The sequence below is a fragment of the Acomys minous genome (genome assembly GCF_964271855.1).
Source record: "Acomys minous genome assembly, chromosome: 10".
NCBI lineage: Eukaryota > Metazoa > Chordata > Mammalia > Rodentia > Muridae > Acomys > Acomys minous.
The window spans coordinates 71,955,607-71,972,556 of NC_140491.1; the positions used below are offsets into that span (position 1 = coordinate 71,955,607).

Sequence of the window (16,950 nt, forward strand, 5' to 3'; positions counted from 1 at the left end):
ACATCTTCATAAGTAAGTCCAGCAAGCCCTACAGCACAGGTAGAGGCTGCACCTGGAACCTGAAGCCAGGGCACAGGAAGCGCTGCAACACGTCAACCCAACATGCAGCTTCCCCACCAACAGCACATTGCTGCTGTTTCATTCTGAGAGACCACAACTGTCCCCGAGGTGATACACAGAGAGGTAAGTGATAGAGCTTTGCCTGTCTGCTGAATTAAAGGCCATGACTGAGTATAAAGGTTCCAGAAATCTACTGGAGCAAGTGGCATCCACTGTCAACAGTGGGTTTACCAGCACAGTCTGTGCTGTTATTTACCTATCTCCAGAAAAGCCTGCGAGTGAATGCAAATCTCCCCAGAAAGCCCTACTGTGCACCCAGTGAGGCTGCAGCTTCACAGTCTACAAGGTGGGGTGCTGTGGCAGAAGCCTGTCTGGCCGAGCAGGGAGTGAGCGCGCCATACGCACCAGAGTTCGGCGTGGTGGGCGAGTTGGTCTGGTTGTTCTGCACTGCTGCGGCCACTGCGTGCGCGGCAGTCACGGCTGTCTTGGCAGCGTAGAGGTTGGCCTCCTCTTGAAACTTGCCGATGTTCTTCTTGTACCTGATTCGTTTGTTGCCAAACCAGTTGGACACCTACCAAGTACAGGGACATGGCATGGGCAGGATAGAGACCTCACAGAGACAACGCCAACCGTCCCGTCCTTACTACAGGACAGCAGGAGGAGCTTCCGGCTGACACAGTGCCCTGCCCGCCCCTTCCACACCACATGGGTAGTGCATAATGGCTTTAGGGGTTCACTGTCCATTATGGCATACTCTTTGAACTCTAATGGAAGAACAAAGCTTCCTGGAATTAGCCAGAGGAACACTAACATGGCTGGGATCACTGCTCATAAAAATACCCAGTTGCTGTATGTGCACCAAACACAGGAATCGGACAACTAAAAGAAGCTGAAAAGCTACTGGAAACATTTGTTAAATTAGGTATTAAGAAGCACACTTGAAAAAGAACGACCTATTGTTCATTTGTGGACCTGAAACAATTTTGGCAACTCTATAATAGAATCATGTTTTGTCTGCTGAAGAGGGACATCCATTAATAATGGATGAAAAATCCCTTTGTCTCCTGCCTTGGAAGGCACTGTCTGCCAATATGGCTACTCAGGCTCTGCCAGTTTACTGTGTGGGAAGCCTCAACTTGAAAACTCAAGCCATCTCAATAAGGTCAAATGTAAATGCAGAGGAATGGCTGATTCCACACGCCTTTTTCTCTCTTTCAAATTACTTTATGATGTCAGCCAGTATAATGTGAAAGAGGTGCTGGCAGAAGGCTGATTTCACCACAACGCATAGACAGCAAAACCATAGCCCAACACTTAGCGCTCAGACTCACACCGTGTGCCGACACCTGTAGTTGAGCTATGTAAGGAAGTGAAGTCACACAGCCGTACAGAAGGTATGCCCAATGCTGCATCAGAGGAGTCGGCCTCTCTTTTGTTAAAGTAACTATTTAAGAATATTCCCAGGAAGTGCCTACTAATCTAGGTGTGGTATCAGAGCCACTGTTCTACCCTAGGTGTTATCTGTAAGAGCCCCTCAGGGGCCCTGAGCAGAAACAAGGAATGGGATGCGGCTCAGAGCCCTCCAGCCCAATTTTCTGCAGTGGGCAGCCCTGCTGGCCACCTCTGCCAAGTCTTTAATTGCTTTGGAAATGGTGCTCTCATTCTTCAACTGATGGCACTCGCGCTTCTGGAGAAGGCTAGAAAGCCCTGGCAGGGGCTCCCTGAGAGAAAGACAGCCCTGGCCTTACTGTTGTCCATATGCTGCCCTCGGAGCAGTGAGCACACACATGTGCACGTAAACACACGAGCACACTTGACGACCTATGCAGCAACACAGGCTCCTTGGACAGAAACACAGAAAAACCCACTCAAGAACAAGGTGGCTGCTCAGCTGCCCTCAGCTGCCTTCAGCACAGGGTTCGGACTCTCAGCAATGTCTATCACCCTGGGTCCTCCGAATTTTATTCCAACACCTGCCTTTTCCGTGTGTGTGTGTGTGTGTGTGTGTGTGTCCTCCAAGGATCACCTCTTAAGCCTCTTCTCCCTCTCCTCATCTGCCTCCAAAAACCTTCATGAGCCTCTCTGTGTGGATGGCTCTAGATCTCAGTGTTTAGATTCCCATGAAAGCTGCCCTACTCCAGCACCCCTGGATTAAGAGGAAGGGCGGGTGCTTTTCTTCTCCTTCTCCATGCCCCTACAATCCCCACCTCCAGAGAGTGGTGCCCACAGCAGAGTCCCTGGCTCCATCCCTAGGCAGCCTTGAGTGGGCATATACTTTATTCTGGACTTAAACAAACAAGCAAAAACCAACCTGGCTTTCCTCTTCATGCACTCCCTGGTCTTATTTCTGACAATCAGAAATTCAATGAAAATGAGGTCCATGTGGACAGCTCATGGGACCTACGCCTCCTGCCTCTGACCTTCCCACTCCCCCACTCTTCCTACAGTGGCAGGCCTGCAGCAGCCGTGCGTGCACAGGGACGGCATGGTGGGCAAATAGTCTGGAGATGGAACAGGCAGAGTCTGGTCAGTATGTAAGGTGGAGCTTGGAGGAGAGAGATGAAAAGTCATAATGCCGGTGTGGGGCTCAGGCCTGGAGCAGGAGTGGTCTTCAGAGGGATTCTTATGTAGAAAGAGCCAGTGTCAGGAAGCCTTATGACCCCTTTCCAAAGCAGAGTTACATCATTCTGAAGATTAACTTACTTTATGTGTATGTATGTATGTGTGTATGTGTTTATGTGCTCCATATGTGTGCAGGAGCTTGAGAAGACAGAGGATATCAGATGCCCTGGCATAGGAGTTAAAGGACCCGATGTGGGTGCTGGGAATGGAACGTGGATTCTCTACAAGAGCTCTTAACCACTAAGACGTCTCTCCAGCCCTAAGTGATGCCATTCTTAAAACAGAGCAGTGGGTCTGGGGTATAGCATTGGATTGTGCTTGCCTAGCAAGTACAGAACCCTGAGTTTTAATAACAGCACCACATGAACCAGGCATGGTGGTGCATACCTACAGTCCCTAGATTCTGGAGGTAGAGGCAAGAAGATTGGAAGTTCAAGGTTATCCTTGGCTATATATCAAATTCAAGACCAGCTTCCAATGCATGAGACCCTGGAAGGAAGGAAGGAAGGAAGGAAGGAAGGAAGGAAGGAAGGAAAGAAGGGAGGGAGAAAGGCCACAAAACCAAAAGCCAACAAACAAAGCAACCACAGCCTCCGAAGAATCAAGGTAGAAATAGAACACGAGGCTTCAAGTGCTGATAGTGCTTGTTAAAACGAATCCTCTTGGAACCCAGCCCTCCTTCCGAAGTTCAGGGCCTCAGCTGAGGAGGCGTATCTCCAGCTGACACGCACATGGCTGCTTTTATATATAACAGCCCTCTGGCTTTCCTGAGTTGGTTGGTAGGCCTTAGAAAGAGTTAAGTATTGAATATATTGTTTATAGTACAAAGGGACACAGTCCTGGTTGATGGGGAAGCTGGTATTTCTTAAGCATAATTAATGAAAATTCCCCAACTCTGAATTTAGCAGCAAAGGCCCATCTTAGAATTCTCTCCTTCTCAACAATTCTCTGTTGGATTCAGTACTTTGTAGTTAATATTACCTTGACAATCAGAGAAGCTATAATACATTAATGAAACCTAGCCTAGAAAATCAGATTACAGCTTTATTAACAGTTTCATAATTGAGGAATCTCTACCATGGAAGGCCTCATCTCTGGATATGTAAGAATCCTCTGTTTATGCACACCTCTGGACCAATCAAACAACAGTCATCACTAATAAAGGTTTATTTAATTCTCACAGTAAAATTTTAATATCACCAGCAGCCTGGGGAAGCTTTAGCAAGTGGGTTTGCTTGACATCAGATCGTTTCCATTCTGCCAGTCCCAATACTTCTTAATCTTTAATATCAAGGCAATTAAAATTAATGGCCACTCATCTGCAGCTACTGTGGGCAGTGTTTCCTTGACATCAATTGTTTGATGGGATTACCTAGAGGTTAAACTAACAAGCAAGGTTTAATTGGAAGCAATGAAAGAAGCAGTGATCATACGTTATGTTTAACCTGCATAACCACATCTAAATGAATATCTAGAAATGTTAAACTATTTCTCAAATTAAAATATGCACATCACACACATCCTGATCCCACAGATTTGGGTACTGCGGCAATCAGTGAGTTCACACAGCGCAACCAAGAGCAGCGTAATTAATATAGAAATTGACATCTAAATTCAGAAAAGGTTTTCCTCTTTTAGAAACGGATACAATTACTTGCAAAAGACCCATGGTTACTCAGTGGGAAACACAAAAGGAACAGGGCCTGTGACCCCTCCTACAAGAGTGCTCACGATGGAGCCAGGCTGCAGAACGGGCCACCAAGGACGGCCTCCTCCACCGCTGAACTGTGACGGTCTGTACATCGGCCCCACAGTGGAAACAAGCAGGAAATTGGTAAGGGGAAATGGAATACACTGTCCTGTGCTTCCCTTCTGAATCTCCCATCAATGATTCACAGCCCTGGCTGTGAGGGGGGCAAAGGACCACGCAAGAATCTTAAGATTAATTAAAAATGAGAATGACAACACAAGCACTCTTCTCCTACTGACACTCAGTGTGCCTGGCCCTAGATAGCGCCTCTGGAAGTCAAAGGAGCAAGGTGGCTAGACTGTGGAGGCTGCTGAATGTCTCTGGAACCTTTCCGGCCAAGAAGTGACAGGAAAAGCCTCCGGTTTTTTTTTTTTCAACATGCCATGAACATGCATGTCCCCCACCTACATCCTGCAGATCACCACTCTGAATTTTCAACCTAAATAGTGAAGTCAGATGCAGGTGTGACCACATGAAGGCTAAATGGTTAGGGCTCCACTCTGTTTCCAATCTACCTTATGTCACTTACAAGCTGAGTGACTCTGAACTGGTTGAGTCCTCTCTCATATAAAATAAATGATAATAACACACCCGCCTCGAAGAACAGTTGGGTTTGTTGGCAGTCTAGGCCCGTCCAGGCACCTGCATTATCTGATCACTATCTGCGTTTTATCAATGAAGGAACAACAACAACAAAAAAGCCAGACCATTCACAAGTGGCCTCTAATCATACATCAAAATGTGATGGATCCAGAACTCAGCCCAGAACTTCCCATTCGGATTTTCTGTTTTTCTGAGAATGTTTACTGAGCATGTGATAGTCAGTATTGTCTCAGGTTGCTGTGGGGGAGATGAAAAAGAAACTGCACGGCTTCAGTCTAATTTTACGGTCATGAAAGCAATGCCAGCCCCTCAAAAACAGTTAGAAAACCGTGAAGGACGGCGATGAGGGGACACTGAGCTGCAGAGATGCCCCAGCATGTCTGAGAAACTAGAGGGAATGTCCAAAGTAAGAAAGAGGCTGGACTGGGCACTGGTGCCAACGCCACTCCTAGTGTCAGCAGCAAAACCCAGAAGCTCCCATCAACACAAGAGCCACAGTGTGAGCGGGAGCTTCCTCTCCCCAGACCCAAGACAGCAATCGCTTCTTCCCTGACTCCTTCCCCTCAGCTCTCTTTTGGTGGTGATGGAGGCAGGAAAAACCATTCTGAGGGAAGAGGCAAGATCTGAGAGGAAGAGCAAGGCATGAGCAACATTTTGGGCGAGGGAAGGCGAGGCACTGATGTGTGTGACAGCCAAGATCCCTGCAGGCGGGACAGCTATGGTCAAGGACGGGGCAGGGGGAGCCTGCCAGTGTGCCTAGAAGGCATCACACTGCGGCAGCCCCAGTGCTAAGGGGCGGTGAGCATTTTCCTGGAATCCTCCCTAAAGCAATTTTGAAAAATCATGTACTCGGTCACACATTTTTTTATTCTTTGCACATTTTTAAAGTTGGCATCTACAATTTTTCATTATAAGTCTTAGAGTTATAAACAATGTTATTCAGCATTTCATAAATGTTGACATTTCAAAATAAAACTGCAACACTACTCTTTAAAATGTAGCCAGCCAAATACAATAGCACAGCAATTCAACAGTATCCACTTTAAAACATATAAACTTGCTTTTTGAGCTTAGGAATTTTACATTCTTTTTGTTCTTAAAAGTGTATTTCCATTTTACTTCTTGCCCATATTATCCTAATGCAGTAAACTTTTATGCTCGGCATAAGAAATATATGGAAATTTAAACATTTAAATTGTTTTTATTTCCTATAATTATAAAGCTATACATGCTTGATATTTCCTTCTGGATTAAGCTGTCATTGCACTTAATCTAAAATTAGTCAAAGCAATACAAATACTTTGATAAAGAAAAGTACTTATTTTGAACAATAAATGTATAGTTTATTATACATGCATTTCTTGATCAGAGAGGCAGGGGTTATAAAAGTCTAAACAAAGCATAGGTTATTATTAATATGCTTCATACTATCCCTTTCTGAGGACCAAAGAGGGGCAAAAGATTCAAAGGTACTAGGTCAATTATTCCTTCTTTTAGAAAATGGGAGAAGGGGAGATGGGAAGTGGCAGGAAAAGAAAGAGTGACATGAAGCTTCCGGCAGCAACCTTAAGAAGACAGGAGAGAAAGGAGAATAGATGCTTCATACAAAAGCTCCATGAACGACAGCTTGAACCTTCTGCATGGAAGCCCTTAGGAGCATCATTACCTGCTGCCTGGAGCACCGGGCCTCCCTTGGAAAATGCTGCCTGAGGCGGCTGGGTTAACTCTGGCTGGGAGTCAATCCCTTGTGACCGCAGCTGGGAAACCCTAGGGCAGGGTGTGCCTGGAGAAAGCCTTCACGCTGAGCATGGGGCTCACCTGGGCAACCACTCCCATGGGACACAAAGAGCATTTGCAGCTAAAGATCTTCTGATTAAAGAACCAAATGTGTGTGGGTGTGACTTATTATTTAGCATAACTTTTCCAGAGACTATGCAAAAAAAATATATATATATATCCTCTGACCAACATAAATAAGAACTTATCTTGAAGAACTATTTAGAGATACTTGTACAAAGATATTTACCGCAATCCTACTGACAGAACAAGAATGAAGAACACATTATAGGAGCCTGTATGAAGGAAAATGATCATTGATTACATATCATATTGAAGAGAAATACTTATTGACATGGACCTATTCATAATATACTGCAAAGAGGGGAAAAGAATTTTTCCTTTCATACAATATGAGGTTTTTGTGTGTGAAAATATTCACAGATAGACATAGATGCATAATGCATATAAACAGACTTGTATGTGTGCACAGGAAGGAAATATCACCCCAACCATCCAATTGTGGCCATGATTCAGGGTGGACTATGTTGACACATACTGCTTTATATGCTGCCTGGTACCCTGCACAAACATGGCAGTGTGTGGGGTTCTTATACACACCAAGACAGCATGTCAACGGGCAGTCACCAACCTGTCTGCACCTCACTGTTGGCAGAAATGCCATTATGTAGCTTTGCTTCCAAGGCAATTACCGAGAGCCGAATATGGTAGCACATGGGACACCGAGGCAGGAGTATTGCTTGTGCCTAGGGGATCAAGACCAGCCTGGGCAACATAGTGATAATGAATTTATACCACTGAAAAGCCACACAGCACCTATGAGTTTCATGCTCAGCCCCAAAGCTACAGGAAGAACCCACTCTTCTTACCTGAGAGATGTTTCAAGTAGCAGAATTCTGAATACAAAATTAAAATCACTTTGTAAATCTCAAGCCATTAAACTCTCCTAACAGCTTTGTATTTAAGAAAAAATTCCATGTTAAAATAAAAAGCTAACCCATCTACAGTGCCTATAAGTCACCAACAGGCAACTTATCAGCTGGTCTTAATCATATCTTACATTTCCGCTTCCATCACACTTATTTGTCACGTTAGTAACAGCACTGAGTAGAGACTTAGCCTGCACAGGTGCCGGGTGCTGGCTCTTTCTCCATGGCCGACTGCATCAGGGAGAGGAGACGCTATACACGGAAGCATCACTATCAAAATCAGCAAACTGAAAATTTATGAAGCACAGCTCCTGACAAACTTGCCACGGTGTCTCCTCATGTTTACCTGTGATGCATGCTTTATGTAGTGTGCCTAATTAAGCAAACATTATGGGATGCTGAACGGGGAGCTGTGTAAAATGGAACACGGCAGTGTGTCTGCATGGTTAATGTCTTACCTCTGTCAGACAGTTTCTCCCTAATCGATATGCTCTCATCCCCATGCTGTAGCTCGGGTCTGTTGAGCTTTTAAAGTAAATATGTTGGTAAACACTAAGCTTCACCTCATCCGCTCCTCTGCCCCCAAGCCAAGTGTCTGCTAACTTCTGAAGGGCAGAAAGTCTAGACAACTGTGTGCTATGTGTCCCCAGAGGCTCCAAAGGACAGGCAGATAAATGGGCCTGAGAGCTGTGCGAGGCCCTGCTTACCTAGCTGGGCCAGCCCTAAGAGCTCACCTGTCCGGGGCTATGACACCCACTCATGGTGCGGCCATGAAAACTAAACTTTCCAGTGCAAAACTATAATCCAAGCCTTTTAAATGTCTATTTTAGAAAATAAGCTCCCAATTTATAATAACTGACTTGAAAAACAACTTTTGGAACGCAATCCACTTCTAACGGGAGAACAAAAAAATTTGACATTCTGCTTCCACATTATCTGAAGTAACTTAAAGCTTGTCGATTTAAAATATTTGTAAAGAACAGCATTCTGTTTGTTTGTTTGCTTGCTTAAAGCTGTGAAACTTGTATTGCCATAACGTGCTGGCACCCTCACAGCTCTCCTCTATGTATGATAGACTGATAACCACTTGTGACATTCACAAAGAGTCTCATCTGAGAGTCTATAAACTGTCAGCCTCACGGCTACGGCACACAGAGGATGACACCGCTCATCTTCCCAAAACACATGCTAAGAGCAGCTTCCGCAGATGGCGCGTCCTTTAAGATTCCTTCTCTTCCCCTCCCTCAAATAAAGTCATTTCTCCTACTTCTAAAAATAAAAGTAGGTTAGGTAAACATGCCATGCCTTCCTTCCTAGGCTCCAGAGAAGCCACTGCATCTCCCAGCAGGGCTGTGGCAGCTACAGAGCAGCTCTCACTAGTGTGCTAGACGGTGGAACTGTCACCAGGAAACACAGTATCCCAGAGTCCAGCCCAAGGGTATTCTAAATAATAACAGGGCAGATTTTTACCCTGAGACGTTTCATATAAATCTAATGCCAGTAAATAAAAACATAAAATTTTATTCAGTCCTATATAAAAGTCTTAGCCAGGCCTTGTTTATTCCAGCACCACTGTCTAGCACATGCGTGCCAGTTTCTTTTGAAAAATCCAGAAACATGTTGTTGGCTTTCTTTCCTTCTCTTTATTATTATTTCTTACAATGTAAGAGGTCAACCAAGGGCCTCCCCCACACCTCAATCTCCTGGCCCCTGACTGACTTCATTTAAAAAGGGGACTCCTGGCCTCAAAAGGAATCCTGCCCTTGAAAATACATGAATACACTCACCAGGCCACATCACATGCACCTGAAGAGTAAAGACTAACTAGGTCTGTGGGAGACTGAGAACAGATGGATTCCTTCCTCACCCTGGACCCCAACTTTGTGGAGTCTGTGAGAACTCGGGGGCTGGGGGCTGGAGTTAGCACACTGATTTGTTGGAGGTCAGAACTCTAGCTCCTGTTTCCTCTGTGAACCCCCAAATGCTGGCTGAATGGACGCTAAAGCAGCAGTGACCGGGCACCCACGCCACCCTAGCCTGTGCTGTGCACTCTGCACTCCATGGATGCACAGACTCTCACAAAGACCTGTGGCCACTCCTAGCTCACAGACAGAGCTCGACTCGATTACACAGCCTGTTCCAGGTCCTGGCACTACTAAACGGTGGGCAGCTTGGTCAGAAAGTCTTCTGCACTTTGCTATACTGACTGCACGCGGATCTACAGTTGGAGTACAGATTTCTCAAAATATATGATCTGAAAGGGCACTGACACTGTCTATTATGGGCTATGAGTAACTGAGATGAGTTTTGGCTAGGAGCTGGCGTATCTGCAGGGCGATAGTTTAACAAGTTGAATGAGACACAGGGAAAAAGAAAATTACCACTCTAGAATGTCCCTCCTTTGCTCTTCTATTGTCACCTGACACAGTCCCAGTTAGGAAAACCATCAGTCCTTTAACCTCTTTCCACCCTGGGCTCTGAGATCTGCCAGTGCAAATCACACACTCGCCACTGACAGGCTTTACCAGTGATCTTGCTTTTGGACTCATCTCCAGCCGGACTATTCATCCCACACACCTCATGAGCGCTGGGCAGGCACTGTGCTCCCCAAAGCAGCCCCTCCTCTCATCGCTCTGACCTCCGGCATGTCGCCTTACCCTCACCCGCACTCTGTTGGTCGCTGCACATCCTACTCTTGTAATAGCAAGTGTAAGTGTTAACAACAGCTTCCTAAGTGCCAAGGGTCACGCTAAGCACTCTATGTGGCTAGCAATCCTCCCAACAGTCAAATGAGGTAGGTTTTATTATTTTCCCTATTTTATAAATAAGAAAACAAAAACATAAAGAATCTTAATAACCTTTCGAGACATACAGCTAGCAAGTAAGGGAGCACACAAGCAGAACTGGCTGGGCTGAGCTCAGAAACACAGGCCCATCCACTCACCTTCCCTTGAGGCTCCCATTTCTACTGAGAAATCCATAAACACACGACTCACGTTGACACTAAAATCCTGGACACAAGTGTTTACTGAAGTTTGTGTGTCTCTGTGTGGGTTTGTGGATGTGGAGGCAAAAGGCATCAGATGCCCCAGAGCAGGAGGTAGAGCTACAGGCCATTGTGAATGGCAGCATGTGGGTACCGGGAACTGAGCTCAGGTCCTCTGCAAGAACAGTGTGTGCTCTGAGCCATCTCTCCAGCCCCACAAGGCAGATTTTTCAAAGAAGCTGTGTTCGGCTTTGCTGGGGTGTAGGCTAGTTCTCTGCAATTATGGTCATCTGGGCGTTTGTTTTTACTGCTTCCTCCTTTCTACTCTTCTTGGTCTCGTATTAGTGCCCCTTACTATGCTGAGATGGTTCCCTACTGCTTACCTCCAGCCATCTGTGCGTATATAAGCACAAAATATATACACACACAGCATACTTCAATGCACACATATTCTATATTCATGGGTATTTAAATTTATACATTTATTTCTAAGGACGGCCTTAGGAGAAGCCAGTGAAATTTTGATATACTGTATTTCCATTATCATTTAATTAAAATATTTTCAAATTTCCACCATGGATTCTTCATTGACCCAGGGGCTATTAAAGATATTGATTAAATTCCAGACATATGAAAAAATTTTAGTATCTTTTTATTACTGATGTCTACTGTAATTCCACTGTCGCCAAAAAGAACACCCTGCCTTAACTTGTTTAAAAAGTATTAAGGAGCCGCATGCCGTAGAACTTGACTGTTATTCTGGCACTCAGGAGGTGGAGATAAGAAGATTACGTTGCACAGAAAGCTCAAGGTCAGACTGGGCTACCCTGTCCCTGTCCCTCCCCAAAACCTAAACAAACAAAAAACAAACAAATAATAGAAAAATAAAATGTATCACTAACTTAGAATATATAGCTAACATCTAAAATGCTGTGCAAATATTAAAAATATATATTCAGCAACTGTTGGATATAGTGTTTTATGTTCAAATCTGTATTTAAAATGTTCCAGAACCACCAACATCACCATAAATCTAGGGTCTACGAGGGGTCAGAACCACTGCAGACCCTTAGGTTCAGAACTTAGAGACCCAGGGTCCTGAAATCTGGATTCTGACAGGTCTCCAGATCATTCCTGCGCACTCTAATGCTTGGTAAGCACTGCTTTGTGTTGTGCTAAAATGTGCATGTGTGTCTATCTGCTGCTCAGTAACAAAAAGATACGGAATTCTCCTGCTGTGAGCTTTGGATTTTACCTTTTCTTTGAAATTATTGAGTTGCTTTGTAATTCTGAGTTGATGTTACTGGATGCTCACAAATGTAGAGTTGCTATCACATTATTTAGTCTTGAGGTATTTTAAATCTGGTATTGCTTTCTGTTGGTTATTGCTTACCTGCTATATATTTTTTAGGTTACTATTCTTGGTTTTCCCATGCCCTTATATTTTAAGCATGTCTCTTAGAAAATACATCATTTTCATTTTATATCCCATTTGACTATGTTAGACTTAGTCAACTTACTTAGACTATCTGATGTTACTATGACTATTTATGTACTTGGGACTCCTATCATCCATAAGTATTTCTAATCTGTTTTACTTACTCTGTATCTCCCTCCCGCTTTTACCCCTCTTTAGCTTTTACTATATATTTATTTGGTATTTATTTGAAAATTAAATAGCCCTTTAGCACCCTTAACGTGACTAAAGATTTAACATTCTTGATTACTAAAGTTTAACATTAACTGGCATTTTATAAATTGGTATTTTCCCAGAAAAGGCACAATCCTTAAAAATATCCCCCTTCATCATTTATAAGGCATTATCATCATATATTTTAATTCTATGACTACTATGAACAAAGTAGGACATTAGTACCCTTATGCAATAGACTCTGATTCAAACCCACACAGCTACCCTCCGCTTACCATTTCCTACACCCTCCATCATGTCTGCAATCTTTTTATTTCTCTATGAAGACACACACACACATCACACACACACACACACACACACATTTAAAGAGAAAGAGAGACAAATTCTTTCCATTTTTGATAAAATGTCTTTATTTGACTTATTATCAAAAGACATTTTTGGCAGATATGGAATTCTCCCCTGGCATTTCCGTTAAATCATCTGTTTGACAATGCCGACCCTCCCCGTCACAGCTTTATTATTCAGTTAAGTTAGTGGACGGGATGACTGTTGCTGTTAAAGCACAATCTTATTTTCCCTCTGGATGCCTTTGTTTTGACTGTTTAGTGTGGATTACTATTTATTTATTCTGTTGAAACAACAGTTCTTCATAACTTTGGGGTTTGGAATCTGCCGTAAGATTTGCAAAGCATTCATTTATTGCATTTAAATATATGTACTGCTGGTGCTAGGATTATTTTTCACAAACTTAATCATGTATCTCTTCAGAATACCTCTCCTTATTCTATGGGGTAGTACTTAATACTAAGTAAGATTATACGCAAATAGCCTAATAATATTAATCTTTTCATTTGATACTAATAATGTTATATGATATCTCATATAATTGCTCATATAGCAATTACATGAACTGTATCAATATAGGTCATACTACATACATTTATGTATAAATCCATATGTGTTCATGTATGTGAGTATATAGGCATATACATATAACTCATCTTTCCTAATTGGGATGTGAGCTCCATAAAGGCAGGATCTCTGTGGCATTCATGATATAAAACGAATGACTCTAAAGTTGTTAGTTGAATGATATTAGGTTAATTAATAGACACAAATAAGACATTTAAACCATTCAACCTCACAAATGTAGGCTCTCCCAAGTCAGGCTCAATTTTGGTTTTCCAACATCATGTCCTACCATCTTCAGTCACTTACTTAGCAAACATGTCATGTCTGGGTTGGATGCTGTTAGGCATTAAGAATATAGCACTGAATAAGACAACCAGTTCTGCCAGGTGGTGGCGCACACTTTTAATCCCAGCACTCAGGAGGCAGAAGCAGGAACTCTGTGAGTTCGAGGCCAGCCTGGTCTACAAAGTGAGTCTAGGATAGCCAGGGCTACACAGAGAAACCCTGTCTCAAAAAAAGAAAGAAGAAAAAACTTAAATGAAGAACAAAAACAAAATAACAAAAACCAACCAACCAACCAACCAAAAAAAGACAACCAGTCCGACTAACATGGAGTTTGCCATCTCTAAGTGAACACCATTCAGTACTTAGAATTAATTATGATAAGAGCTGTGGAGGAAAAGGAGCTATGTAAATGTGCAAGGGAAGGAATGAACTGGTTATCCAGGAAAGCTAGCTCTGAAGGAGCAGAAGTCAGCACACCATTTTCCATGGTCTTGTGGGTAGAAAACATCACAAGAGAAACACACACAAACTTGCTACTTACACCTTCTGACTCTGATGGCCACCTATAGGTGCTTTTCACGTATTTTCTCACCAAAGCACCCAACCTTCTATTTCTAGCCAAATCGTACATATGCAGAAAGTAGAGGTGCAAAGATGCACTCAAGGCCACAAAGACAATACAACAGGAAGGAGCTGGGATTAAGGGCCAAGCTAGTCTGAGACTTGGAGTCTGCAACCTTGATTCTTCGAGCAGCAGCTCCATAGGAGAAAACTGGCTCTGTCAGATCAGCCTCCTGTGGATGGCGTTTTCTTTGCTTAGAATGCCATTCTCCCCAGTCTCCCTCTGTGACATCTGTCCATCTCCAGGGCCTCTCCTGGTGTTACTAGCAGGAGGCAAGCCTCTCCTCACAGTGTGTCTGGGCAGAGTTGGGACAGAGAAACAGCCAATAGAAAAGAAAAAGGCAGTCAAGGGCACTTTTAGAGAAGGCTTCTGGGAGGGCGCATCGTAGAATCTACAGAGGGATGCCGGGGGCCTGGGCACGCATCCTGTACTGATCTGTGTCTCTGCCCTTGGGCTACACCATCTATTTTCTGATCACTCTCCTTGTGCTCCCCACCCTGCTGTGGGCCCTGAGGCTGCCCTCTGCCGCAGGCGTGCGGATTGCTGCAGGCTGGAAGGAGATGAGAGAAAGGGAGGAAAAGGAGGCCACAGCTTCTACTCCCCTGGCACCCTGCCTCTTCTCAGGGCTCTCCTGGTTTTTCCATGTAACATCCTTCCTAGGTTCTGGCAGCCCTTCCTGTATCTCTTGGGGCTAAGAGGCAGCAACAGAACCAACTGCCAACACCATCCATTGTTTCCCTACATTCTGCCCACAGTTTTATAAATAGTCACTTTATTAAAATTGTCTCACATTATTCTATTTTGAGCATGCCATCTGTTTTCTGCTGGGACCCTGACTTGCAGATTAGCCTACTGCCCTGACAAGCCTCACAGAAGTGAGGCACTAGAAAGGTGAGGCGCAGTGATGAGAGACAGGATGCAGAGGGACTGCAGGGAATACACATTTACACAGAAGGAAAGGACGGGAAAAGCGAAGGAGGCAAAGCTGGAAGGTCCACAGTCACATGAGGACCTCCTTTCAGATAGGAAAATTTAAAACCACTTAAGCCTAGCATGAGAATAGCACAGTCTTCTGTTCGTAGGTCTGGGTATCACAAGAGGAGTGGTAGAGATTCCATCAGGAAAGCCCAGTCTGAAATATGCATACTTGACATTCCTTAATCCTTAAGAGCAGGCTAATCACTGCCCCATCCATGGTAGACAGCCCCGCTCCTCAGATCAAGCAGGCGTCCCTGGTCTGCACTAGGTGTTACAACCCACTCAAAGGACTCTCAGATTTTTACATCTGGCTCTTTTATTCTTCACACATTGTTTAATGACAGCATCAACTCCACTAGGATGCCAAACAGGAGCTTTTACAACAGAGGGTCTGTCATCTTTTACAACAGTGTGAAAGAACCTCCGCAACACAATAGCAGCCATTTTCCTCCAAGCTGCTTCTGGTCTATCTCCGGCACACTTACAGCCGAAATCCATTTCTGCTGGTGTCTGCTGCCAAAGCAACTGAAAGGGCCTTTATGGACAGCTGAAACAGATATGGTAATTTGATAGTCATCTTTTTTCCCCTGCTCTAATAATTACTTTAACGGGCTTCTTCTTGTTTTAATAGATTTTTTTTTTAATAAGGAAATCTTACTTACAAATTTTAATTAGCTTACTGAATATTCACTGCTTTGGAGTAAGTAGTTTAATGAGTAAGAGGCCTCAGACTACTAACTAGCTTAGCTTCTTCAGAACGGCTCAGGGGAAGGATGCAGCCCTTCCAAGAGCCCAGTGTATACACAGGAGCCAGACTCTCGCCTGGGCCCTGGGAGGCAGGAACCACACTGCCACTGGCAGGGGAAAAAAAAAATTAACAATCCACTTTTTTTCTTTATAGTGAGCATCTCTACCCTAATTCCACCACTCAGGAAGGCCTGAAATAGTCCTTGTCAAATCACTCAGATCTGTAAGGGGCAGGTCAACGTTGTCTGGGCTGGACTGTTAACAGACAGGTCCTGTGCACCAGCTTTAAAGGCTCTGGAATATGTTAACGGCATGAATGAAGAAATGAATCTAATGTCACAACCTCTACTATTTCTGGTTCTCTTCTGATAAAAAAAAATTAAAAAAATTTTTTGTGACAGTCTTTTCAGTACTGCAGCAATGAACTATAAGTTAACATTTTTCATTCTAAAAACACCTAACTGAGAAGACAGACTCAAAGTCAGAATCAGGAGAACAATGGAGGCTTTGTGTCTTAGTAACTTGAATAATCCATGCAAGTTAGCTCTACTCCAAAAGTAAAAGTATGTTAATATTCGCTCCACTAATTAAGAATATGTGACAACTTAAGTATGAGTCTCGGTGCATGTGAAATTCACAATAACAGCTTTTGTGACTCTTCCGGTGGTTACGGTGTGAAAGGGAACTCCAGCTTCTCCGTTGTTGAGCTGAGCCACAGAATGGGAGGCTCCGTTCTGGTACAGCTCAACTCTACCCTGAGGACCTGCATTTACAGCACACCATGGTGAATTAATGGAGGACTGCCATGGCCTTTATCTCCACTCTCCTGTCCACTTAGGTTTTCACACGTGAGCTCTGAGAGCTATGGCATAGATAAACTTAGTATGTTCAAGAAGAAATTCGTACTCTTTTCTCTGAAACCTCTCTCCCAAATCTTTCCGCACTGTTCTTAATAGCAGCTCTATACCCCTGTTGCTCAGGATAAAAATGTCAGCCACACCAGGC

The 16,950-nt window shown here is 43.9% G+C and overlaps 1 protein-coding gene across 2 annotated transcripts in view; it reads right to left on the reverse strand.

Annotated features, from left to right (window-relative positions):
* The window catches only part of PBX3 (PBX homeobox 3), a 201,479-nt gene that overhangs the window by 6,663 nt on the left and 177,866 nt on the right, over positions 1-16,950 (reverse strand). For both annotated transcript variants that reach the window (XM_084798857.1, XM_084798856.1), the window contains exon 6: positions 466-631. In XM_084798857.1, the coding sequence (XP_084654983.1) occupies positions 466-631 (166 nt within the window). The remainder of the gene's footprint in view (positions 1-465; positions 632-16,950) is intronic.